The sequence below is a fragment of the Thalassophryne amazonica genome, chromosome 13 (genome assembly GCF_902500255.1).
Source record: "Thalassophryne amazonica chromosome 13, fThaAma1.1, whole genome shotgun sequence".
NCBI classification, from domain to species: domain Eukaryota; kingdom Metazoa; phylum Chordata; class Actinopteri; order Batrachoidiformes; family Batrachoididae; genus Thalassophryne; species Thalassophryne amazonica.
In genome coordinates this window covers 36,773,506-36,799,803 of record NC_047115.1, presented here as the reverse complement: position 1 = coordinate 36,799,803, position 26,298 = coordinate 36,773,506, and the positions used below count along the sequence as shown (strand labels likewise).

The window sequence follows — 26,298 nt, the reverse complement described above, 5'->3', positions numbered from 1 at the left end:
GTGATTTTTTATTTATTTATTTATTTTTTTGAGTGAGTTGTGGCTAAACAGCAACTCCTGGAAAGTCCTGGATTGCAGCAGCTACGTCTTTGTGGATCTACACAACCGGACCGGCACTGACTGGCAGGTATGTCGCTTTCTGCCACACTTTGGGTTTATGTGACGTGTTTGATATGCATTCACAGATTGTCCGCAAATCAGCTGCAAAGCAGATGTAATAACAACGTTGTCTGTTTTACACACTGTCCCGGTCTGTTGCCAAGCCGCAAATCCCCGTCAGTTGCGGATATCAGCGGTTAACGGCAGATATACAGCGCATAGAGTGAGTATGTATTGTGTATGAATTGAGTATATATGGAGTATGTAAGGCGGATGTCATCCGCATTCAGATTTTTGAACAGCTCAAAAATCCTGGCTGCAGACATGCGTGCCTCTGTGGATGATCACGGGCGTGTTCGGATGACGGCCAACTGATACAGGCATGTTACACGGATATTGCGGATGTTTGGCGAATATGGGCCAATTTTGTGTGCAATCCATATGCAAATCCTTCTAAACACCAGTGGGACAGGGCCCTAACTTCATGCAATGATTCATAACCATGGACAAGACCTGGGTCCATCACTGTGAACCAGAGTCCGGACAACAGTTGAAGCAATGAACACATGTCTTCTCCTGCGCTGAAGAAAGCAAAAGCTGTCTCATCTGCCTCTTTCCTCTGGGATCCTGAGGGCATCATAATGGCGGACTATTTCCAGAAGCGACAGACCATCAATGGGACCTGTTATGGTTCTTTTTTGCGGCAACTGCGGAAGAAAATAAAGCATAAGCTGCGTGAAACCCTCAATGAGGTGTTCTGTTTCACCAGGACAATGCTCCAGTCCACACGCCGGTCATCATGATGGCTGCCATTCATGAATGTGGCTTTGAACTTGTTCCACACTCACCTTATTACCCTGATTTGGCTCCTTCAGACTTCCATCTGTTTTCAAACGTGGAAAGGCATCTTGCTGGAACTCATAATAATTCTGGTAATGATTTCATACCTGCAGTGGTTGACTTCCTTGAGCTCCAGTATAAGACCTTCTATGAGAATGGCATTAAGGCACTGCAGTGACACGGGAAAAAGTGTGTGGACTTACAACCCCTGGCAATAATTATGGAATCACCGGCCTCAGAGGATGTTCATTCAGTTGTTTAATTTTGTAGAAAAAAGCAGATCACAGATATGACACAAAACTAAAGTCATTTCAAATGGAAACTTTCTGGCTTTAAGAAACACTATAAGAAATCAGGAAAAAAAATTGTGGCAGTCAGTAACGGTTACTTTTTTAGACCAAGCAGAGGGAAAAAATATGGACTCACTCAATTCTGAGGAATAAATTATGGAATCACCCTGTACATTTTCATCCCCAAAACTAACACCTGCATCAAATCAGATCTGCTCGTTAGTCTGCATCTAAAAAGGAGTGATCACACCTTGGAGAGCTGTTGGACCAAGTGGACTGACATGAATCATGGCTCCAACACGAGAGATGTCAGTTGAAACAAAGGAGAGGATTATCAAACTCTTAAAAGAGGGTAAATCATCACGCAATGTTGCAAAAGATGTTAGTTGTTCACAGTCAGCTGTGTCTAAACTCTGGACCAAATACAAACAACATGGGAAGGTTGTTAAAGGCAAACATACTGGTAGACCAAGGAAGACATCAAAGCGTCAAGACAGAAAATTTAAAGCAATATGTCTCAAAAATCGAAAATGCAACTGGAGTCAATGTCTGTGACAGAACTGTAAGAAACCGCCTAAAGGAAATGGGAATTACATACAGAAAAGCTAAACGAAAGCCATCATTAACACCTAAACAGAAAAAAACAAGGTTACAATGGGCTAAGGAAAAGCAATCGTGGACTGTGGATGACTGGATGAAAGTCATATTCAGTGATGAATCTCGAATCTGCATTGGGCAAGGTGATGATGCTGGAACTTTTGTTTGGTGCTGTTCCAATGAGATTTATAAAGATGACTGCCTGAAGAGAACATGTAAATTTCCACAGTCATTGATGATATGGGGCTGCATGTCAGGTAAAGGTACTGGGGAGATGGCTGTCATTACATCATCAATAAATGCACAAGTTTACGTTGATATTTTGGACACTTTTCTTATCCTTTCAATTGAAAGGATGTTTGGGGATGATGAAATCATTTTTCAAGATGATAATGCATCTTGCCATAGAGCAACAACTGAAAACATTCCTTGCAAAAAGACACATAGGGTCAATGTCATGGCCTGCAAATAGTCCGGATCCAATTGAAAATCTTTGGTGGAAGTTGAAGAAAATGGTCCATGACAAGGCTCCAACCTGCAAAGCTGATCTGGCAACAGCAATCAGAGAAAGTTGGAGCCAGATTGATGAAGAGTACTGTTTGTCACTCATTAAGTCCATGCCTCAGAGACTGCAAGCTGTTATAAAAGCCAGAGGTGGTGCAACAAAATACTAGTGATGTGTTGGAGCGTTCTTTTGTTTTTCATGATTCCATAATTTTTTCCTCAGAAGTGAGTGATTCCATATTTTTTTCCCTCTGCTTGGTCTAAAAAAGTAACCGTTACTGACTGCCACAATTTTTTTTCCTGATTTCTTATAGTGTTTCTTAAAGCCAGAAAGTTGCCATTTGACATGACTTTAGTTTTGTGTCATGTCTGTGATCTGCTTTTTTTTCTACAAAATTAAACAACTGAATGAACATCCTCCGAGGCCGGTGATTCCATAATTTTTGCCAGGGGTTGTACATGGGCATTATGTAGAAAAATAAAGCAATACATTAATTTAGTTACGCTTTCTTCTTGGTCTGACTCAGAACTTTTCTATCGCCCCATATATATATGTATGTGTGTGTATCATTTTGTGATTTGTGACCCAGTATTCACTGTGAACCACTCTCAAAATCTGTTCTTACCATGATCACATTTTCTCCTGTGCATACAACCATTTCATGAATGAGGTCTAATGTCTTTGTTAGTTTCTGTTTGAAATACCTGGTGGTGTAAAAATAAAGACATTTGGCATAACCTTGTCTTGTACTTGTGTATCTCCTAGTGGGTCCATCTGTGCCCCCTGCAGTCTCGTACACAAAGCGTGGCCAGGCCCTGAGTGTGGAAAGTGACCATAGAGAGGAGTGGGACGGAGCTCGTCGGCTGGAGCTCAACACCTCAAAAGGAGATGTTCCTGCCTCCCCACTAGGGGTGCAAGAAAGGAAGAAAACTACTACTGCTGTAGGGGTGAGGCAGTGAACAGCGTGCACACAGTATTGTATTTTTAATTGCTAATCTCTTTGACAGTCCACCCTTTACTGAGATTAAATTCCATGATCTTGTTTTTTCACAAACAGACCAATGGATCAATGACTCGTAGGAACACATATGTGTGTGAGCGCTCCTCTACTGACCGCTATTCCGCCATTCCAAATGGCAAAGACAGCAGGTAAATGCTCACACACCCTGCTACAAACAAGCAGGACGTGGATCTTATTTTGTGCCAATACTGTATTTTTGCCGGTAGTTTAACCGAGGTGTCAGGGAGCACTCCATCTACTGCAATGAGCTCAACACGACCTCGTCACACAAAGTCCATGTCATCATCAGGGCACCCCTCAAAGAGCACACTGCCCCCTATTGATGACAACACAGAGCTTAAAGCCAGGTGAGCAACTTTATAAAATCTTTCCATCTAGAGTAACGGCATGCACCAAGGAAGTGCAGTCATGCATATGAGACTGACGTGACTCTAAAACTCAACTCTGACACTGAGCTAATACACTGGGTTTATTTTATGATATTATTCCCTCTGTTTGTGCACGTTGCAGCTCTTCTCCCCGTGGTCCATCCACCTCTCCTTCTGCTCACAGCATCAGCACTCCAGAGAAGAACCGTTTCCCACGTGGTACCACCAGTCGCAGCACCTTCCATGGGGCTCAGCTCCGAGACCGGCGCAGTGCCACATACAATGGCCCCCCAGCCTCACCCACACTGTCCCACGATACGGGTGCTCTGGCTCAGCAACGCAGAGGAACCTCCACTGGAATCATCAGCAAAATCACCTCCAAATTTGTCCGCAGGTCAGTGAAGACCAAAAAAAAAAAACACTTGGATGTACTTAATTATTCTTACACCTAACAGACATGACATTACATTACACAGAGCTTTTCAGTTTGTTTCAATTTATTTTCATTTATATAGCACCAAATCACAACAGAGTTGCCTCAAAGCGCTTCACACAGGTAACACCTGTGCACAGCCTTACTCTCAGTAAACATGTAGGACACAAACTAAACACAATGCTGTCTGATAGATCAGGGAAAATGCATTGGTTATAATGCTGATATTCGATACATCATAAACCGTCAATCACTATCCGGTCTACTGTGTTATCATTACCCCGTGGTCATACCTTATCAAACTGTTCCATTGCCACCATTACAGGTATATCATTTGGCCACGTATCCTCAAAATTTCATGTGTTGAATCAGTTTTGACACTAATGTGCACATTGGTTGCCAACCTCTAATAAAGTCCACAGAACAAGAAGTAGTTGTAGCGCCAGCATATAGTAAAAAGGAACAATAAAACAGTAGTAAATGATGGCAAGAATTGTTGGTTAATAGGGCATATATAGAAGCTAGTACAAGTTTAAGTTGTTGTAACAAATGATTGGAAATGACAGTTCACATGTCTTGACTTGGGATGACACGAGAACTCATACTTTCATATCAACTTCCAAACTTCTGAAAATGTGACTATACTTGTTTTTCTGCATCCACATCAGTACTGGTGCAGATTTAAGCATTGAAAGATAACTTCCACTGCAGTAGAAATGGGCTTGCTGCCCGAAATCTGTACATTTATGTTTAAAACGTGCATTACTTGCATCCTTGTGCAAACATCATGAATCATCACTTTGGTAGCGCTGAGTCAGGGGCAGCTCACTGCAACATAATGTTACTGTTGCAAAAGCTGGCCAAAAGAAAATGTTGCAGACACTGTTGTTTGATATAACAAAACTGTCTCTTTTAAGAGTTGTTTGATGGAGAAGCCCCAAAGCTTCATTATTTTGAAGGGTAACCTTTTATCTTTGTCACCACAAAAGCTTGTTGTCACACTGACATTTACTGTAATAATAACTTGTACAACCCCAGTTCCAGTGACGTTTGGGACGTTGTGTAAAATGTAAATAAAAACAGAATACAATGATTTGCAAATCCTCTTCAACCTGTATTCAGTTGAATACACCACAAAGACAAGAGATTTAATGTTCAAATTAATAAACTTTATTTTTGTGCAAATATTTGCTCATTTTGAAATGGATGCCTGCAACACATTTCAAAAAAGTTTGGACGGGGCAGACTGGGAAAGTTGATGAATGTTCAAAAAAACACCTAATTGGAAACATGTGAGTGTCATGATTGGGTATAAAAGGAGCATCCACGAAAATCTCAGCTGTTCACAAGCAAAGATGGGGTGAGGATCACCACTTTGTGAACAACTGCATGAAAAAATAGTCCAACAGTTTAAGAACAATGTTTCTCAATGCTTTCATTTGCAAGGAATTTAGCGATTCCATCATCTACAGCAGGGGTGGCCAAGTTCGGTCCTTGAGAGCCACCTTCCTGACACTCTTAGTTGTCTCCCTGCTCCAACACACCTGGATCCAATGAAAGGCTCATTAAAAGTCTGCTAACGAGTCTTTCATTGCATCCAGGTGTGTTGGAGCAGGGAGACAACTAAGAGTGTCAGGAATGTGGCTCTCGAGGACCAGACTTGGCCACCCCTGATCTACAGTCCATAATATAATCAGAAGATTCAGAGAATCTGGAGAGGCATCCATTTCAAAATGAACAAATATTTGCACAAAAACAAAAAAGTCTTAAAAGTTTGAACATGAAATATCTTGTCTTTGTGGTGTATTCAATTGACTATAGGTTGAAGAGGATTTTCAAATCATTGTATTCTGTTTTTAATTCACATTTTTCACAATGTCCCAACTTCACTGGAATTGGGGTTGTAGCACAATACGAAAAGAAAAACTCATTTTTCCTTTTGCTTCTCCAGCAAGCAAAAATATAGTCATTATTGATTAGATATATGCATAACAACTCCAGATCAGCTAACAGTTTCATAAACTGCTGTAAATTTTTTTTTACACTGTGTAATTTGTCTTGGGATATTTATTATTACAGTAAAAATTAACCATATTCCATATTTACATGTCATTGAATTTAGTGTGTAAAAATGCACCAAATATTACCATTTCACATTTTCTTGGGAGGCTGAGTCCTCCTCCCCCAACCTCTGTCACTTCGCGCCTTTGCTTTGGCGGATTTACTTATTTTAAAATTTCCCAATGACATCCCTGCCATTAGAATTCATTTATATACCCCATCCACTGTCACATTTTCATTTGGTTGGTCTGCTTTATTTTCACAGAGTCGCTCTTTGACTCTGTCTCTCCTCTTGTATGCCGTAAATCCGTAGGTTATTCCATCTAGCCCTCGATTCCAGATCATTCAGTTTATGTCTCATTTTCTGGTCTTGTATTATCTCAAGCAGTGCACAGTTTGCTTCATGATTCCGCAATTCTATTTCCTCTGTGTGCATCAGAGTGGCACTTATCTTCTTTTGTTTCCCAATGTCTGTGGTCATTTTTGCAAACGTCTGGTCAGTGTTTTCTTTGAGTTGAGTTTGAGTCTCAGCTCACTTCTCATTTGAGCTGTAACATCTTCATTGATTTTTTTTTAGGTCTGTTTTCATTTCATCCATTCGATTTGTTTGCTAATGCTATCCAGGCTGCTTTGAAACGACGCCATGTTAGCTTCAGGTGTTAACGTGCTCTCATTACTCAAGTGAGTTTCTTAACCTTGAATGTCCAGGTTCTTTTTAGTCTACATTTATGTTGAACCTCCACTTATATTCTTAGTTTCAATGTTTGTCATCACGTCTATCTCAAGTTTGAGCGGAGTTTATTAAGTTAGCATACGGGAGCTCCTGACTTATGCGTTCATGCTGCGCTACCGTCCCACCAGAGGTTGGCTCACTGCCACTTTTAGGACCACAGTGAACGATTCTGACTTTTAGCATTTTTAGAGCTGTACATCTAATATTACACTCTCACACCATATTCTTGGCTGCCTGAGAGTTGGTTGATAACTACTTTTTTCACCACGAGCTTAAGGTTTTGCTCATAACTTAGTTGCTGGCTAACTGACCCAGCTTTTCAGGGAGAACACTGTTTCTCTCCATCATTTAGCACTGTTAGCTAGAGGGGTGGGACACTTCAGTCCTTTGAAACGCATTCATTTCACAATTATTTGGCACCACCTACTGTTGTGGATGTATATGACATATAAAAGTCTTGACCCTGAATATAAGAAGACCACATTTTTTCTATTTGTATCTCCAAGAAAAACAATGTGTTGTATTCTGAATAATACCGTAGTAAAATTAAGCTAAACCTGCCTAATGAGATTAATACTGTTTCTGTGTTCCGATGAGATATATCAACCTTTTCAGTACTGCTGTCAACACTGACCCTGCTCCTTTAAAAGTTGGTCTGTTCCCACTTCTTATTGCTTCCTGTGCTTTTGTGCTGTTGTTTTGCTGTCAGTATAAAAAGTAAAACACAGAGCATCCTTGTCCATACACCAGTCAGCTCCTGGTGTCGCCTTCATGCTAGCCCATCAGGTAGAGGCTCACAGCTGTCTCTCCTTTTGTCCCCGCATAGAACTGTGTCTTTCAGGTCAACCAGGAGGTAGGAGAACACATCGCTTGCTGCATATTGTGCCCCTGTCCAAACCCCCCTCCCACTCTGTGCCCACTTATTAGCCTGTGTTTTCTTAACCCCTTACATATCTGCCCACTACACCACATCTGTATCTACTGACACCCTTGTTATGCCGTGTATTTCCTTCCCTTGTGCCAACTGCCTCAAGAACAATCCTCATGGTTCACCAGCCACTAAGCCAAAAATATCTGCATCTCAAGTTGCTGGCTTCTGTCCTTACTCTCCCTGTCTCCGTGCTGAGCTTCCGAGAAATGATCAGGCAAACTAAAAGGCTGAATCACCCATGTGAAAACACTTTTCTGCTCCTGACAGATCAGTGGGGATTGAGCAAAAGTAGCGATCTGCAGAGGAGACGATGCATCTGGTTTTTGTGCAGATCTTAGTTTGTGCTTCAGAAACTCACCTCATTGTATGCTGAACCCTGAGACCCAGGAGTTTGGATTCTTTCCTGGCATGACGCCCGACACCCCTCTCTGTCCAGTGATGGTGGAGGCCATGGAAAACATTTTTAACATGGGATCATGGGAGTAACGGTTTATTCCTGGTTTATTTCAGGGTGCCTAGTGAGGGAGAGGCCAGTGCCAGGACAGAAACACCAAGGTGAGGATTCCACTGGGAAGGATTTTCACAGAGCTCCTTTAACCAACCTCTACCTTCTTCAATATCTCTCTCTCTCTCTCTCCCTCTTCAACCTTTTTCTGTCTTCATCTGTTGCTGTAGGAGTGTATCAGGTGACGCCAAAGAGGACGGGGGTCGAGACTCTAAGCCGCGCTCGCTGCGTTTCACCTGGAGCATGAAGACCACCTCCTCCATGGAGCCCGCAGAGATGATGAGGGAGATACGAAAGGTCCTGGATGCCAACAGCTGCGATTACGAGCAGCGCGAACGCTTCCTGCTATTCTGTGTCCACGGCGACGCGCGCCAGGACAACCTGGTTCAGTGGGAGATGGAAGTGTGCAAGCTGCCCCGCCTTTCACTCAACGGCGTGCGCTTCAAGAGGATATCGGGCACGTCCATCGCCTTTAAGAATATTGCCTGCAAAATTGCCAATGAGCTCAAACTGTGACAGCAGATGGAGTCCCAGCTGGACTATGGTGAGCTCTGGTAATCGTCATCTCATCACTGGATTAGTGTTGGTCTTCAGGACAAATTTCAGCACTGACGTTCCTCACCGCGCAGAATCAGGGTGGACCCGGGCTGGTAACATGCAGTCCTAGCCATGAATGTACTGTACAGGGTAGTGGAGAGATATGGTAAGGTTTATTCTCTGTGACGGAGACATAGCAAAAACAGCAACCCTCCTTTTTGTTTTTTCTCCTTCCGTCCAGCCCTCTCATCAGACCGCTGCTCCTCATCATGGGACACATTCATATAACACATGCAGTATGCAACTGAAGACGACCATCCTGCAATAACGTTTTCAATCTCTTTTTTCTAAATGCCTACTACTATCACGCTGAATAACCATTGATATTACTGAAAGCTGAAATAACCGCTTTTCCACCTGTGTTACATCAGTATATAGTTCAAGCTGGAGCCCGTACTAAAACTATGTAAAAAGAAAGAGAAAAAAAAAGAGTTGTACTGTATGCATAACATCTGCAGGTACTGTATTGTACATTCATTTTGAGTTCTGTATAGAATTGTATTGTCAAGACTTTTTTTTTTCCATGGGATTTTTGTTCCTTCCTAACATAAGTGATGTCTTTTAGATCATTTTGGTTTGTGAGTTTGTTTTTTTTTCTTTTTTAAGAGCCACCATACAAAATAGTGTTTTTAATTTTATTTAAAGAGCACTAAATTATTTTGTGAAATATTAAGGGATGTATTCCCTTGCTTTTTATGTTATTTGCCTACAAGAAAAGAAAAAACTACTAAGTTGCACCACATAGGTTTAAGTAGTTACTTCAGTTAAAACTGAAAAAGTGTTCACTTTATTTTCTCTCAGCAGCAGGTTGGTGATTTGGAGATCCTGCTGCAATTGCACAAGTTTTTTCCAGGGTGATGTGTAAGAACATGAGAGTATGCACCTTTCTTTCATGTTCGTTTGGTAGTTCTCAGTTATCTAAAAGCAGGGCTTAATTGGTTTACTTTAGAAAGCAGTGGACAAGATGCCTTTATCCAAAAGGAAGAAAGATACATGAACGCGAAACATTTGTCATGAAAGTTTTCTCACGGAACCTTTTTGAAGAGCCTGATTTAGCCCTGCCACCTGTGTGATTGTGCAGGTACTTGTGTATCTCCTCACTTTTTTTTTTTACTTCAGCAGATTTTTGTTGTATTTATTCCATTACGTTGTAATGTGCTGCTTTGTAGAACTGAGGCGTGCACTTTGTGGGAGAAAATAAAAAGGATTTTATTTGTTTGTATTTATTTTGTTTTATTTCTTATGTCTAAACTTGAAAGTGACTGGTTTTCAACAAGCAACAAAGGTGAAGATGTACTACATTATTTCCTGCATTCATGAAGTTACAGCAGATTTAGGAACTGCTTACCTCTGTATTTGTGTGGTCTGTGTGCCTAGTATCTTCAAAAAGACTCCTTGTTTCAAGCTGAAACTTTCTGCACACGGTTACTTCACTAAGACCTTGGAGAGGTTTGATGTTGGGATATATATACACACACACACCATCTTATTGGGGAGGTGATGGTCTAGTGGTTAAGGCATTGGGCTTGAGACCAGAAGATCCTTGGTTCAAATCCCAGCCTGACTGGAAAATCACTAAGGGCCCTTGGGCAAGGTCTTTAATCCCCTAGTTGCTCCCAGTGTGTATGGCAGCACTCTCACATCAGGGTGAATGTGAGGCATTATTGTAAAGTGCTTTGAGCGTCTGATGCAGGTGAAAACGTGCTATATAAATGCAGTCATAGTGGAGCTGGAACCTATCCCAGAGTTCACTGGGCAGGGTCCTTGGACAAGTTGAATGTTGGGTGCATTTCGTATCTAATTGCAGCCATCACAAGGCTGAATCTGAAGCCTTGTGTCTCAAAGTCACTTCACTTGAATCCTCGGGACAAGTTCAGTTAGATTTGAATTGCTTCCACCAAGGGGTCAAGTCTTGGGAACCCTGTGTGCACAGTGACATTATGTGGTCTTCATGGATTGTGATGAAACATGCTCGTGTAGATTACACTTTGCCACAACCTTGCACAAGTTTGAGGTTGGGCTTGGCAATGCAGGTTAGGATCAGTATTGCAGTTTTTGTTAAAGAAACTCCAGTGTTCATACACAGCTCACACGGTGTAAAGAGTTGATGTAAACCTTTATTCACTGGAAATACCATGAAATCAGTTAACTTAATCCAAATAATTACATAATTGTACTTTGCAAACATGTTAATCAAAGGTAAAATTATGAGCAACACCTTCAGTTTCATTTCAGTTCTGTAAACTGCAAAAATACATAGGTCCAAGTGTGCCTGGAATCTTATCTGTATGAAAAAGTCCCCAATACTTTAAACATTATACAAACTATTAATGATAAAATGTATGTTGTATGGGAAAAACAGATAATCACACATTTTGTGAAATTCTAAATTACAAATTTAAAAACAACCTCTTGAACAAATGCATTAATTTGTCTTCGTGCCTCTCAAACTTACAAAAGCTTCATTTACAAATCATTTAGTAGGTCACAAGTGGAAAGACAAAAATGTAAATATTTTATTTTGGCAGATTGGTTCAGTCAAGGTTAAAAATTATAATTTTACTTTTTGTAGACAATATATGAGATTACAGTCATATAAACATTGTTGAACACAATAAATCCTATTGGTTGATGTTCATTTTAATGAAGCTGGAAATTTCAAGCATTGCATTCATCAGGACGGGATGGCCTGTGTGAGGCCTTGGATCATGCATTATCACCTTGAAAACTGGATTTAATCCCAAATTGAGATGCATGTGTTAACTCATTGTGAATCTCAACCAGATGTACTCCGCTGAGATGCATGCATGTACCGCAACATTTATCATGCACTGATTTCAAAGGAAGATTAAAAAAATAATGCCTGCTATTCTGGTGTTAGGGTTGATAAATCCTGCTCAAAAGTTATTCCAGCTATTAACCGGTGAAATAACCAATCAACCTGTCACAGGATGAAATGTTCAGTTGCTGAGATCGATGACTAGGTGCTCGTAGATCTGTGTTTTCCCTTTAAAACTAGAAGCAAGCACAAACTGTCGGTTGTCAATGAAAACCGGACAGAAAGCCCTTGGTGACTGAATGTTAAGCTCCTGAAATTGGACAAACTCGCCTGTCTTTGCGTCCCAGCGATACACCTGGGTGAAGGAGTAATCGCTGCCCAGGATAGCGTATTGCCAACTGCCCACAGCAAAAGGTTGAAACACCATGGAGCCACGAGAAGGCATGGTCTGCATTTCTCGAAAGAGCGCCCCGTCCCAACGCATCACTTTGGAGTCACCAATGAAGCGCGTCAGACAGATGAAGAGGTCAGGTTTGACCAGGAAATGCTTGACGGCGTAGACGTCCTCCATCTCTGGGATGTCGGTTCGTCGGTCAAACAGCTTGGTGGCTTTGTTCCACTGGTAGATAACTGGTCTCTGGGAGCTGCTGGACAGGATCAGGTGAGGTTTGGAGGAGATCTCCATGTACTCCACATCTGTATCTCTGTACCATGGGTGGAGTGACTGGTGGGAATAGAATCCATTGCCATTCCACTTATAGATGGTGGTGGATCCAGCCTTGGAGCTGTCTGCGATGATGAAGAAAGATTCTCCATCTATGCGGAATGTCTCAACATCGTTGGGTTTGCGAATTTTCAGAATGTCGATGTCCTGGATCTTGATGAATTTGTTGGTAGAGGTGTCACGCCTATAGATGTGTGAGCCGCCAAACAGCTGAGCCACAACTATAAAGAGCTGGCTGTCAATGACCAGAGCTTTGCAAATTACTGTGGATGTACCTGATGGGGAAAAGCAAGGGCAGAAATCACAAATGTCATCAGTGCAGATCTCCATGTAGTGGCTCATGTTCCAGTGTCACCACCATTTTTAAAGTCACGCAGCCCTTTCACAACTACACAATACAGTGTGTTTACTTACTGTCAATGTCGTCAAAGTTTCTGAAGACCATTTCCACATGATCCCACTCCAGAAAGCTACATTTTCCAATGAAGGGCTGTGCAAATACCACATACTGGTCGTTCCCAAAAGAAAATGAGTCCACTGATATAGATTCAAACTTCAGGGATTGATAAGAAGCAAACTCTGTGAGGGGAAAAAACAAACCCAGGCTTGTTGATTTGTGAACATTCTGCTGATCAGATACATTCTAAATTAAAAAGGGACTCCATGTGAGCCCAAGGAATTCTGAAATTTTTCATTCGGATTACCAATGTTGTTTGTAACCTTCTTACAATACAATTTTTTTTCACATCACTCTTATATGAATTATACAACCCCCAATCAGAAAATTTGGGACAATATGAAAAAAAAAATATATATATAGTTTTATGTGTTGTATTTTATTAATGTCTTATTTTATATATATATATATATATATATATATATATATATATATATATATATATATATATATATATATATATATATATATATATACGTGGTCTGTTAGAAAAGTATCAGACCTTTTTATTTTTTTCAAAAACTATATGGATTTGAATCATGTGTGATTGCATCAGCCAAGCTTGAACCTTCATGCGCATGCGTGAGTTTTTTCACGTCTGTCGGTTGCGTCATTCGCCTGTGAGCAGGCTTTGTGTGAGCAGTGGTCCACCCTTCTTGTCGTTTTTTTATTGCGAATAAATGTCTGAACGATTTGGAGCTTTCCTGCATCAATTTTTTTCCAGAAACTGAGAGACCTCCAGGTGGACACCGTTCGGAAAATTAATATGGCTTTCAGGGACGATTTTGTGGGGATTACACAAATTAAGGAGTGTTACTGCCACTTTAAGGACGGCCCACAACTGCTGAGAGTGCGCCGCGCTCCCAGCGCTGATCAACAGGCTCACAGCCCGCTGGAACAACCAGATCATTTGCAACGTGAAGGCTTTGTTGATCCGGGACGTCGTCTGACTTTCACAAAAAGGCAGAAGGCGTGGACATCAGCACTTTTTCGGCACATTCCACTGTTACAGGAGTTTTTTTTTCATGGAAAGAAAAGCGGAGGGACGCGCCACGGAGCCGTTCATTACGCGGCACAAAACCACCTCCGTGGTGGTCTCACAGGACGGCTTTCAGGTGGATTTCAGACAGCTGTTGGTTGCTTTTCAGTCATGTGATTATCCGAGAAAATGAGCATGAGCTGGACATGCCCCAGCATGTCCTGTGAGGCTTCATCACGGCGTTGCTTTGCGCCATGCGGCTCCACCGCGACACGCGGAACTCCTCCGCACGTCTGTCTCAGTGTGCCAAAAAAGTGCTGATGTCCACGTCTTTTCACAATTCCTGTGCTAGTCAGACGACATACCAGATCAAGACAGCGTCCAGTTTAGAAATGAACGGCACATTCCACTGTTACAGGAGTTTTTGTCATGGAAAGAGGAGCGGAGTTCCGCGCATCACGGTGGAGCCGCATGGTGCAAAGCAACGCCGTGATGAAGCCTCACAGCACATATTTGGGCATGTCCAGCTCATGCTCAATTTCTCGGATAATCACATGACTGAAAAGCAACCGACAGCCGTCTGAAATCCACCTGAAAGCCGTCCTGTGAGACCAACACGGAGGTGGTTTTGTGCCGCGTAATGAACGGCTCTGTGGTGACAGTCAGCAATTTTCCGTATTCAGTGAGAGGCTGACAAGGAAATTATAGATTTTTTTTTTTATCTTAACGAGCAGGAATCACAGACAGCAACAAATGGATTATTTAACTGTGGAGTTGCCTGGATTTAAATAAGTAGGATATGTTTTTTTATCTTCTATAAGTGCCAGAATTTTCTGTTTTAATATGAACGCTGTGCAAAATGTTTCAGTGAAGTAAATTAATGTCCGTGTGGTTAATGTTGGAAACTGACCGTGGACATCTTGTCACTTTTTGTTTGTTTTTTTGCTGCACCAGACATTAGCTGACAAGGAACACATAATGACAGAAGGATAGAAAGAAACAGACAGGTGATTTATTCTTTATTTGTGAGGAAACCAGACATTTTATTGAAATGGGCGGTCCCACAAACATAATCTTTGGGTGAATTTGTGCAAACACCCACCCCCACTTCAAGCTGAATTTCGTGCAGCGCGCCCAGAGCGCTCAGACGCATGAATACTGTATTTTTTATTTCCGATATCTGATCCAGTATTTTTGGTTAATATCAGACTGACAATGATGTGAAATATCAGAGTGGTGCACTCCTAGCTTCTAGGAACCTCAACAATATTTAACTGTAAAATAGAATTTTGCAGATTCTTACATTTACCTGTGGTGATGCAGTCAAAGGACTGCGGTACCAGATCATTGATCTTCCTGTCCAGGTGCGAGGCCGGGCCTTTACAGTAAATCTGGTCCACAGTAGCGTTGGTGTTGTAGATCCACTCCACCAGCCACTTCAGCTTACAGTCACAGACTAACTGGTTCCCCCGTAAGTCCCTAAAGAGAGAACGTGACAATCAGACTCACAGGCCAACATGACAAGATTCAGTCACCGGCGTACGACATTTCTCTCTGTCCCTCACAGTTTCTCATTGTTCTCTGCGATGTCGAGACGGACTGAGGAGACGCACTCCTCCCTGTCGCTGCATTTCATTTTAATGATACTAAAAGCGCCAGCTGCCCACGCTTTTCTCAAACCTTGGCTGACAGTGTTCCATATAGCAGACCGCAGATAGCACATAGTTGTTATGTAACACAGTTTGTCTCTTTGCTCAAAGATAATACAAAAATAAAACGTGCACTTACACTTTCGACAAGGCCTCCAGACCTTTAAATAAATCTTTAGGCAAAGTCTCCAGATTATTGTAGGCCAAACTCCTGGAAAAGAGGAATGATTTGTCACGTTATTATTTAATAATTTGTGCAAAGTGCTCTCAACCTTTTTCCCTGCATAGTGATTTATGACCATAAATATTCTGCTGTTTGGATCTTGTACACGCGCTGTGCACAGCTTTGTTTATGCAGCGTTTCCTCACATAAGGAGATCTGTTTAAGAGCTCAGGCACATTGTGCCGCCCTAGAGACTGAAGGCACTGCTTATTGTGTGTTATGGGAAACATTATGCTATTTTTAGAGCTGCCTCCTCAGCCATTACATGGCTTTTTGGACTACAAAACGATGGAAAAATGAGGTAGATATCAAAATTAATATAGTTAGATCATAGGAATTTACTTCATATTCACCAGGAATTATCTAAGCTTTATCACACCAAAAAAAAAAAACAAATTAGATATCATGGCTCCAATTCATTCTCAACACTGTAGTCATGGCAACCAGGCGGGGATAACTCAACTTCTTCTCATTTTTAAAGTACATTCTTTAAAAAATAAGTAAATAAATAATATTCTATTTATTTAATATAGTTATGCACAAAATTTGGTTGTTTAAATGAAGGGTTCAGAAGCAAATTTTTAGTTGAGTTGGCTGCTTAGATAATATCATGCAAAATATCAAAGAATTTGAACATAGCATTTGCATTTTATTTAATATGGAAATATGTGCATTTTCTAATATGGTTTCCTATAAATTCTCATTTTACATTGCATTTCTCTCCATTAAAAAAACCTGTTTTGCTGGGTCTTAAACCTGAACCTTTCAAAGGTAAACGATAAATTAGTTTTGTTGGACCGGATGATATAACTAGATTAAGTCACCACAACATTTCATATTTAGCGCATAAAATATGTTGAGTATCTTTATTGTTATTTGATGAATTTTTTAGCCTAACATACAAAGAATTTTGGAAATGTCACTTGTGATCAGAATCTGCCGAACCAATGTGATAAAATCAATTCAAGTCAGTTCACTTGAATATATATTATAATACCTCTGTGGCCTCTGTGTGCATGCGCGCGTGTATGTGTGCGTGTGTATGGCTTTGATCACACGAAAACCAGGGAGAGCTAATATTTGCTGTATGGTATACTTATGTTTTTGGGTCAAGGACGAACGCTGCGAAAACAGAAAGTTGATAGGACATATATTTTTGGAGAAATTAGCAGTTTTAGCGAACCATTAAACAATGGATGCTGTGCTGCAGTGCACCATCAGAGTTTGGAGTTTTGAGGTTTTAAATGTTATTGTGGTTTACGTTAGTTTAACAGTGTTGTTAGTGTTATTGACAGAGGTGTAAAAAGCCAGCTTCACGACTTAAAAACCCTCCCACATGTTGCTTCTACCTGTGCACCTAAAACAGGTGATCTCAATAATTAGCTCATCCACCTGCCTGAAGAGCTGAACTAATTACAATCAGCTGGCTTATTAGGAAGAGGGAACAAATATCTGGCTGGACTTTTACTTTCTGAAGCTGGAGTTTTACACCTCTGGTTATTGATTTATTATGTTTTTGTTGCTCAGTTGGTTTTGTCAGTTTAGATAAGTCTCATGTTGCTATTACCATGAGTGACTTCAGTTTCATGTTGGTACCATGAGTGAAATATTTAGTGGGTTTAATGTCTTCAGCCACTGTCTTTGTTTGTCAAATTAAAACCACCTGTTTACAGCAGCTGTGCGTGCGTACGTGCCTGCGTGTGTGTTGCTAACTACTTTCTGGACTCACGCTATTCCAGTAGGGGCTGGTATCTTTATATTAAAAGCGTGAGTGTGGTGAGTGATTTTAAATTCAATGTTAGTACATAATGTAATTGTAAATATGTTAAAAATACATGGATGAGACAAGAAAGTGAAAACACTTATTTCCATTGTGGTCCATTTAAAAATCAAATGACAAAATCGAACTAGAAACAAAATAATAATAGTGTATATGATAACAAGAACCTAAACAATTTATAAATACATTAAGACCATAAATTAACATTAAAAAATACAGAAAAAGGGTTGAGTTCTTCTTCTAAAAATTGTTGAGGTCTAAGGTTCTAAAAACATTCTGGACTCACACTCCATTCCAACTCATTTAGTTTAATTTAGCCTTTATTTAACCAGGTTAGTCCCATTGAGATCGAGATCTCTTTTGCAAGGGAGGCCTGGACAATTATAAAGTTTCCACGTCACCTAACTTGCATGTCTTTTAAATGTTGAAGGAAACCGAAGCACCTGGAGAAAACCCACGCAAACACAGGGAGAACATGTAAACTCCACACAGAAAGGCCACAGGTGGGAATCAAACCCATGACCTTCTTGCTGTGAGGCAACAGTGCTAATCACTAAGCCACCATTATACAAGCATTGCTTAATTTATTACCACCCTTACCACAAAAATGTCAGCTACCCATTTTATAAACATTAATACAATAACATGCTTTTGGAGGGCGGTATGCATTTTCAGAGGCCCAACGTCAGGGCCCGTCAGATATTCGCCCTCGTCTAGCTCGGGCAAATATCTGTCATTTTTGGTGACAGGACATGGATGGAGGGACTCTGAAAATGCATACCGCATGACAACTGCATGTTATTTGCATTATTATCACTTACTGAGAAACACAACACGTGGAATCACATTAACAATATTTAATGTCATTTCAAAACGCACGACACCCAGCAAACATGTACATAAAAAGTTGTCTCACTTTAACTTTTGTCGTGTTGGCTGGTACCGTGCTGCTCTCCAAATTTGCCAGTGCGTCCTCATCAAGCTGGCTGCTTTGGCTGCTGTTCATTGTCGTACTATCCATGATAAAATCATCCAGAATATCCACATTGGGACCAACACACACTTCTCGCCTTTTCATCTTTTCCTTTGTGAACAGTTTTTGGGCTGCGTGCGCGCTATGACACATCATCACTTTACGCAGAGCGGGCGGGTATCTCAATAGGCAGGTATAGCCGGGTAGCGTAAATGTAAATCTTTGCTACCGGCCCAGCAACACCTCAGTAAGTGATAATAATACCCAATATAGATCCTGTGGATCCCCACGGGCAACAAGCTAGTTCATTTATATAGAAACAAATCACATGATAAGTCACTTAAGGTGCTTCACAAAGGCAAGGTTGAACCTGACCCACCCCCTAAGCACAAAGCACAATTTAGCTGTCAGACATGCAAGACACAGACAATTACTGATCCAGTGGTCATATCAATCAACTGTCCAAACTATCGGGTAGTTAAAAATCAAGGAACTGTCCAGTAAAACATAAATTGGGATTAGCAGTAAATTCACAGGTCTGATCCCAGTGGGAACTACATCAAACGTTCTTGTCCCAGAGCACTCCTCATCATGCTAGCAGGCACCAGACCTTCAGTCTCCAAGGCTTTGCACCTAGACGATTTGCACTAACCTAGACAGCCATAGCTGAAACCAATGCTTTGTAATCACACTGACACCTGCACTGCATTTTGGGAAATGCACTGCCACCAAAAACAATGCCCACAACAACAAAGTGGTGGAACAGGTGGTTTTCTATGTTTGCCCCCAACAAGAAGGTCTAGACCACCTTTGCCTTGTTCTACTTTTACATCTGGCATTGCATCAGGAAGCATCCGGTGTTTGGAACATTTTTGCCAAATCAACATGCAGACCCATAATGGAGCTGTTGTGGCAACCCAGAAGAAACCAGGAGAAGCCAAAAGAAATGAGTCTTAATTTGTACCAAAAACATCACTTTACTAGGTGAACACTGACAGAATGTAATTTTTTTTTCTGTTTACTTACAGGTGCACCAACATTTTCAGCCCATGGAAAGCTGTCGGAGAAATGGACTTGATTTGATTGTTTTCAATGAATCTGTGAAAGTTTGTAAAGTTAAAAATCAGTGATGACAAACACGTTTTTCAGAACCATATCAGGGTGCATGTGTGACTTTGACTCACAAGTACTCCAGATGAGGAAGACCGAGGAAAGCATCCTCGTTTATAGATTCCAGTGTGTTGGCTGTGAAAAGGCTGGTCAAAGCAATCAATAGTTAACACTCACAAATATTTCCAAATCCACTATTACTATACTACACATACACATCTTATACTGTATTTTCCGGAGTACAAGTCGCACCTGTCAAAAAAATGGTTCTTGAAGAGAGGGAGAAAAAAAACATAATCGCACCGGAGTATAGGTCGCACCTTTTTCTGTGTTATGAGCGCTTTAATTTGGGATTTTTGTGCATTGTTGTAGTGTATTTTTTATTACTGCCATTTATTCTTTTATTGCTGGAGTTTATTTTGTTTAGTTCTTTGATTCTTGGGAAAGTTCTATACAAAATAGTCATTATGATTACGATTATTATTAATAATAATAACAAACTTGTGAAATTTCAGTATATAAATAGCACAGGAGTATAAGTCGCAGGGCCTCTCAAATTAGTAAAAAAAACTGCGGCTTATACTCTGGAAAATACTGTATTAGTCTATAAAAAACTGCACAGAAAAAAAAATTATCAGGCATCAAACTCACTAATAAAGAAGAAAAAGAAAAAAACTACATCAAACACAACATTCTTATCAAAATCCTAAGTGTCTAAAAACTTTTGCACAGCACATTTTTGTACACCATAGATGGTATCACACCTGCTGGCAGAGGTAATAATGTGATTCAAAACTGCAGATTTAGTCATAATGCATGCAATAGAAAACCACCGTAAAAATTTCATATTCATGGTGCAAAAAATGAGCTCAGGGCCACACTGATATAAGGTTGAGGACTATGTCAGGGCCCCGGGCCCCCAGTTGGCCACACAGGTGTTTGATTATTTTAAATTCATTCATTCATTCATCTTCTACCACTTAGTCCAGTTAAGGGTTGCGGGGGGCTGGAGCCTATTCCAGCAGTCATAGGGCGCAAGGCGGGGTACACCCAGGATAGGACGCCAGTCTGTCACAGGGCCACAAACAGACAAACAAACACAGACACACCCACACACACACACCTAAGGACAATTCTAAAGATTCCAATCCACCTAACCCGCATGTCTTTGGATGTGGAAGGAAACCGGAGCACCCAGAGGAAACCCACGCAAAACGGGGAGAACATGCAAACTCCACACAGAAAGGCCACGGGAATTGAACCCATGACCTTCTCGCTGTGAGGCAACAGTGCTAACCACTAAGCCACTGTACTGCCCTGATTATTTTAAATAATATGCAATATTTTACATATTTTCATTTCTATCCATTGCGGCAATTTGAATAAAATGTTGAATATAATAGCGTTTTCTTCATCAGTATGTGATTCACACAAAAAAATCAAAAATAAAATGTGAGAATTTTTTTAATCTATTAAAGAAACCAACCAATTATGAAGTTACACACCTCCTTTTCACCGTGTGTGTGTGTGTGTGTGTGTGTGTGTGTGTGTGTGTGTGTGTGTGTGTGTGTGTGTGTGTGTGTGTGTGTGTGTGTGTGTGTGTGTGTGTGTGTGTGTGTGTGTGCATCTGCCAAAAATGTTTATATTTAGACCCTGACATTCGAAAAAGAAGCTGATTTGGATACCAGATGATTCTAAATTAGTAGTCTAAATGAATGTTTGTCTGTCTTGAAATGTTAGCCCTGTGATGGACCTAACTGGAAGAAAACAGATGGATGTAAATGTACTTGAGACCTTGCCTGGCACCCGGGCCTCCAGTTGCAAACTGTGAATTTAGATCATCATTTTCGACTGTAGATTGGACTTAATTTGAATTCAAAAATGAAGAATTACTAAAACAAGATCATCCAAAACACAGCAAAACACACACAAAGATCAAAAAGGCATAAAAATCATATTTAGCACAGTTCGGTCATGAAGGTTGTGACTATCATCCACAACATATCACACAAAATCTATATCATGCAACTCACAGGAATGACTAGTTCTCACGATGAGGTTATTCTGATTATGACAATTATAAAAATGCAAATTCAAGATATGGACATAAAACATACATGCGAGATTTAAAGAATTTACATCAAGAACAGTTGTGGATCCTCATTGCATCCGAGAGAGGAGTAACAGAATTTATGAACGCCTATAATCAGTGGTGGCGCCAGGAAATTTTTGTTGGGGTGGGGGGGGGCCTGGGGTAAAAGTTGGAGGGGCTCCACAAAATGTCATTGAAATTAACAATATATAGTAAATTGCTTTATAAATACCAAGGTACAAGTATATGTTTTAGTCACCCGTGCTCCTCTAAAATGTGGTATCAATGCACACACACATCACTTAGAATGATTGCCGAACAACGATATACAGCTTCTGTATATTCTGCGTTACTGCGCGGCTGCGGCCGACATGCTTGATGAATTCCTGCGCAAAAAGTAGTTCCCAGATAATTGTGATATATTCCTGTGAGATAATAAGTATATCTCATCTAAACCAATTCTAAAATTTACCAGTAATAAAATTATAAAGATAAGTGAAGTTTTAAGAGTGGCCGTAATAAATATGTAGGAAACCTAAATTTTTGGAGTATGGAGTTAAATTTGTCTCATTAATACTTGCAAATGCACAGAGAGTAATTTACAAATATCCTTTGATTTGTACACGTGCTTTGTGATCCACAAACACAAATTTCTGATTTGTAACTTGTGTGTGGGTTTTTACAAATAAATGTTTATTTGCAAAACTAAAAATTCTAATTGTGAAGGGTGATTCAGCATTGGTGGATCACCGAACACACACATTCATCACTTTGCTCAGTTATGCAATATTGAGACATTCTCAGTGCAAAACTGCAGTTGAGATCCACAAATGTCAGTCGATATTCACATTAGGTTTAAGGATATGATTCCTTCTTTATGTTCTCTAATGCCATATACCAACACAGTGCAGAGTAGCTACCTAAACTCTGTAAGGGAGATAGAGTATCTCGTCAATAGTTTTACATCCTCATTGAAGACAACTTTGGATGCTGTAGCTCCTCTGAAAAAAAGAGCTTTAAATCAGAAGTGTCTGACTCCGTGGTATAACTCACAAACTCGTAGCTTAAAGCAGATAACCCGTAAGTTGGAGAGGAAATGGCGTCTCACTAATTTAGAAGATCTTCACTTAGCCTGGAAAAAGAGTCTGTTGCTCTATAAAAAAGCCCTCCGTAAAGCTAGGACATCTTTCTACTCATCACTAATTGAAGAAAATAAGAACAACCCCAGGTTTCTTTTCAGCACTGTAGCCAGGCTGACAAAGAGTCAGAGCTCTATTGAGCTGAGTATTCCATTAACTTTAACTAGTAATGACTTCATGACTTTCTTTGCTAACAAAATTTTAACTATTAGAGAAAAAATTACTCATAACCATCCCAAAGACGTATCGTTATCTTTGGCTGCTTTCAGTGATGCCGGTATTTGGTTAGACTCTTTCTCTCCGATTGTTCTGTCTGAGTTATTTTCATTAGTTACTTCATCCAAACCATCAACATGTTTATTAGACCCCATTCCTACCAGGCTGCTCAAGGAAGCCCTACCATTATTTAATGCTTCGATCTTAAATATGATCAATCTATCTTTGTTAGTTGGCTATGTACCACAGGCTTTTAAGGTGGCAGTAATTAAACCATTACTTAAAAAGCCATCACTTGACCCAGCTATCTTAGCTAATTAAAGGCCAATCTCCAACCTTCCTTTTCTCTCAAAAATTCTTGAAAGGGTAGTTGTAAAACAGCTAACTGATCATCTGCAGAGGAATGGTCTATTTGAAGAGTTTCAGTCAGGTTTTAGAATTCATCATAGTACAGAAACAGCATTAGTGAAGGTTACAAATGATCTTCTTATGGCCTCGGACAGTGGACTCATCTCTGTGCTTGTTCTGTTAGACCTCAGTGCTGCTTTTGATACTGTTGACCATAAAATTTTATTACAGAGATTAGAGCATGCCATAGGTATTAAAGGCACTGCGCTGCGGTGGTTTGAATCATATTTGTCTAATAGATTACAATTTGTTCATGTAAATGGGGAATCTTCTTCACAGACTAAAGTTAATTATGGAGTTCCACAAGGTTCTGTGCTAGGACCAATTTTATTCACTTTATACATGCTTCCCTTAGGCAGTATTATTAGACGGTATTGCTTAAATTTTAATTGTTACACAGATGATACCCAGCTTTATCTATCCATGAAGCCAGAGGACACACACCAATTAGCTAAACTGCAGGATTGTCTTACAGACATAAAGACATGGATGACCTCTAATTTCCTGCTTTTAAACTCAGATAAAACTGAAGTTATTGTACTTGGCCCCACAAATCTTAGAAACATGGTGTCTAACCAGATCCTTACTCTGGATGGCATTACCCTGACCTCTAGTAATACTGTGAGAAATCTTGGAGTCATTTTTGATCAGGATATGTCATTCAAAGCGCATATTAAAAAAATATGTAGGACTGCTTTTTTGCATTTACGCAATATCTCTAAAATCAGAAAGGTCTTGTCTCAGAGTGATGCTGAAAAACTAATTCATGCATTTATTTCCTCTAGGCTGGACTATTGTAATTCATTATTATCAGGTTGTCCTAAAAGTTCCCTAAAAAGCCTTCAGTTAATTCAAAATGCTGCAGCTAGAGTACTGACGGGGACTAGAAGGAGAGAGCATATCTCACCCATATTGGCCTCTCTTCATTGGCTTCCTGTTAATTCTAGAATAGAATTTAAAATTCTTCTTCTTACTTATAAGGTTTTGAATAATCAGGTCCCATCTTATCTTAGGGACCTCGTAGTACCATATCACCCCAATAGAGCGCTTCGCTCTCAGACTGCAGGCTTACTTGTAGTTCCTAGGGTTTGTAAGAGTAGAATGGGAGGCAGAGCCTTCAGCTTTCAGGCTCCTCTCCTGTGGAACCAGCTCCCAATTCAGATCAGGGAGACAGACACCCTCTCTACTTTTAAGATTAGGCTTAAAACTTTCCTTTTTGCTAAAGCTTATAGTTAGGGCTGGATCAGGTGACCCTGAACCATCCCTTAGTTATGCTGCTATAGACGTAGACTGCTGGGGGGTTCCCATGATGCACTGTTTCTTTCTCTTTTTGCTCTGTATGCACCACTCTGCATTTAATCATTAGTGATCGATCTCTGCTCCCCTCCACAGCATGTCTTTTTCCTGGTTCTCTCCCTCAGCCCCAACCAGTCCCAACAGAAGACTGCCCCTCCCTAAGCCTGGTTCTGCTGGAGGTTTCTTCCTGTTAAAAGGGAGTTTTTCCTTCCCACTGTAGCCAAGTGCTTGCTCACAGGGGGTCGTTTTGACCGTTGGGGTTTTACATAATTATTGTATGGCCTTGCCTTACAATATAAAGCGCCTTGGGGCAACTGTTTGTTGTGATTTGGTGCTATATAAAAAAATTGATTGATTGATTGATTATTGGCAGAATTATTGGGGGGGCTTAAGCCCCCCAAGCCCCCCCCCCCCCCCCTTGGCACCGCCACTGCCTATAGTGGTACCTTCAACTGAGTTTGTAAACTTTGCAAGACATGACCAGACATTTAGACATTTTACAATTATCATTATTATTATTATTATTATAACCTGGTAGTCGTACATTTTGACAGCTGCAGTGACCTCCTGCAGGTTATTTATTTGGAGTGGTGGAGGAGGGTGGGTCCCCTCTTCAAAGCAGGGATTCCCCCAAAAACATAAACCTCATCCTAAACCCGGATCAGACCTGATGCACAAACACTGTGTCAGACACTGGATTAAGGCCCAGATATAATCCTGCAAGATTAAAAAAAAGTCCCACTGCTTCTAAATCGCATGCAATAAGAACATGCGTGCGTGTGGTTAAAACATGGCGTTGGTCACATCACGGCGTGCAACAAAGCTCGGAAAAGAGGATTTCTCACAGGAGGTGCAGAGCAGGCGTGTGGATGAAGCTCTCTTTGGGGATTTCAGTGAATTCGGACTTGACGAACGATCTGAGGAAGAAAACACGACATCAGCCACACACATACGTGTTTTGCAAACACGCACACGCAAGATCCATGTGACTTACAGCGATATGACATCGGACGGGAAGCTGCGAGGGATCGAACCCGCGCTCTCGCACAGCGCGTTATCTTTCGTGCAGGTACAAGACGGCGGGCAGCGGGGCTGCCGGCTCCGCTTGCTGTCCGCTATAAGTACAACGCACGCCACCACGAGCACGCCGAGCCACATTTTGGACATCTTCTTCCCGTTTCCCCTCCTTGCGAACCGGTGCTGGCACGACGTGCGCGTCGAGCAGCCGAGCGCATGAAGCGGGGTGTCCGCTGTGGCTCCTCTGACGGTTATGTCGGCGCTGAGACAGACGCAGCGGCTCCGCCTCAGCACAGGAGCGCCGTGCGGGCGGCAGGTGGAGATCCCAGCGGGAGCGCACGCAGCATCTCCATCCAAAACCACGCCTATGGGAGGCTTTCAGCAAAGCGCACAATCCTGCGGGGATTCCGCGGGCTCCTGTGATTTTTTTTTCTTCTTATTTTAGAGGTAAATCAGCTGTGGAGAGGCTGCTGGAG

The 26,298-nt window shown here is 41.0% G+C and overlaps 2 protein-coding genes across 2 annotated transcripts in view; one reads left to right on the top strand and one right to left on the bottom strand.

The window, feature by feature from the left end:
* Positions 1-9,702, top strand: part of mark1 (MAP/microtubule affinity-regulating kinase 1) — a 145,998-nt gene extending 136,296 nt beyond the window's left edge. Inside the window, exons 13-18 of the mRNA XM_034185198.1 lie at positions 3,097-3,278; positions 3,389-3,480; positions 3,559-3,699; positions 3,863-4,114; positions 8,389-8,433; positions 8,554-9,702. Of these exons, the coding sequence (XP_034041089.1) occupies positions 3,097-3,278; positions 3,389-3,480; positions 3,559-3,699; positions 3,863-4,114; positions 8,389-8,433; positions 8,554-8,899 (1,058 nt within the window). The 3' untranslated portion in view covers positions 8,900-9,702. The remainder of the gene's footprint in view (positions 1-3,096; positions 3,279-3,388; positions 3,481-3,558; positions 3,700-3,862; positions 4,115-8,388; positions 8,434-8,553) is intronic.
* Positions 9,703-11,080: 1,378 nt separating this feature from the next.
* Positions 11,081-26,298, bottom strand: LOC117523624 (leucine-rich glioma-inactivated protein 1-like). The gene is made up of 8 exons (XM_034185197.1): positions 25,800-26,298; positions 25,651-25,722; positions 19,729-19,800; positions 19,571-19,642; positions 15,708-15,779; positions 15,229-15,398; positions 12,898-13,062; positions 11,081-12,758 (listed from the first exon to the last, which is right to left on the bottom strand). Exons 1-8 carry the CDS (start codon positions 25,970-25,972, stop codon positions 11,941-11,943), a joined length of 1,614 nt encoding a protein of 537 aa, XP_034041088.1. The 5' UTR covers positions 25,973-26,298; the 3' UTR covers positions 11,081-11,940.

What these genes read in the sequence shown, in the direction of transcription:
- LOC117523624 (XM_034185197.1), bottom strand. Translation starts at nt 25,972, where the DNA reads ATGTCCAAAATGTGGCTCGGCGTGCTCGTGGTGGCGTGCGTTGTACTT. An exon ending in CTGAAAATGTTGGTGCACCT is followed by an intron (nt 15,780 to 19,570) that starts GTAAGTAAACAG and finishes CCTCTTTTCCAG; the next exon opens with GAGTTTGGCCTACAATAATC. An exon ending in CTGGAGGCCTTGTCGAAAGT is followed by an intron (nt 15,399 to 15,707) that starts GTAAGTGCACGT and finishes TTCTCTCTTTAG; the next exon opens with GGACTTACGGGGGAACCAGT.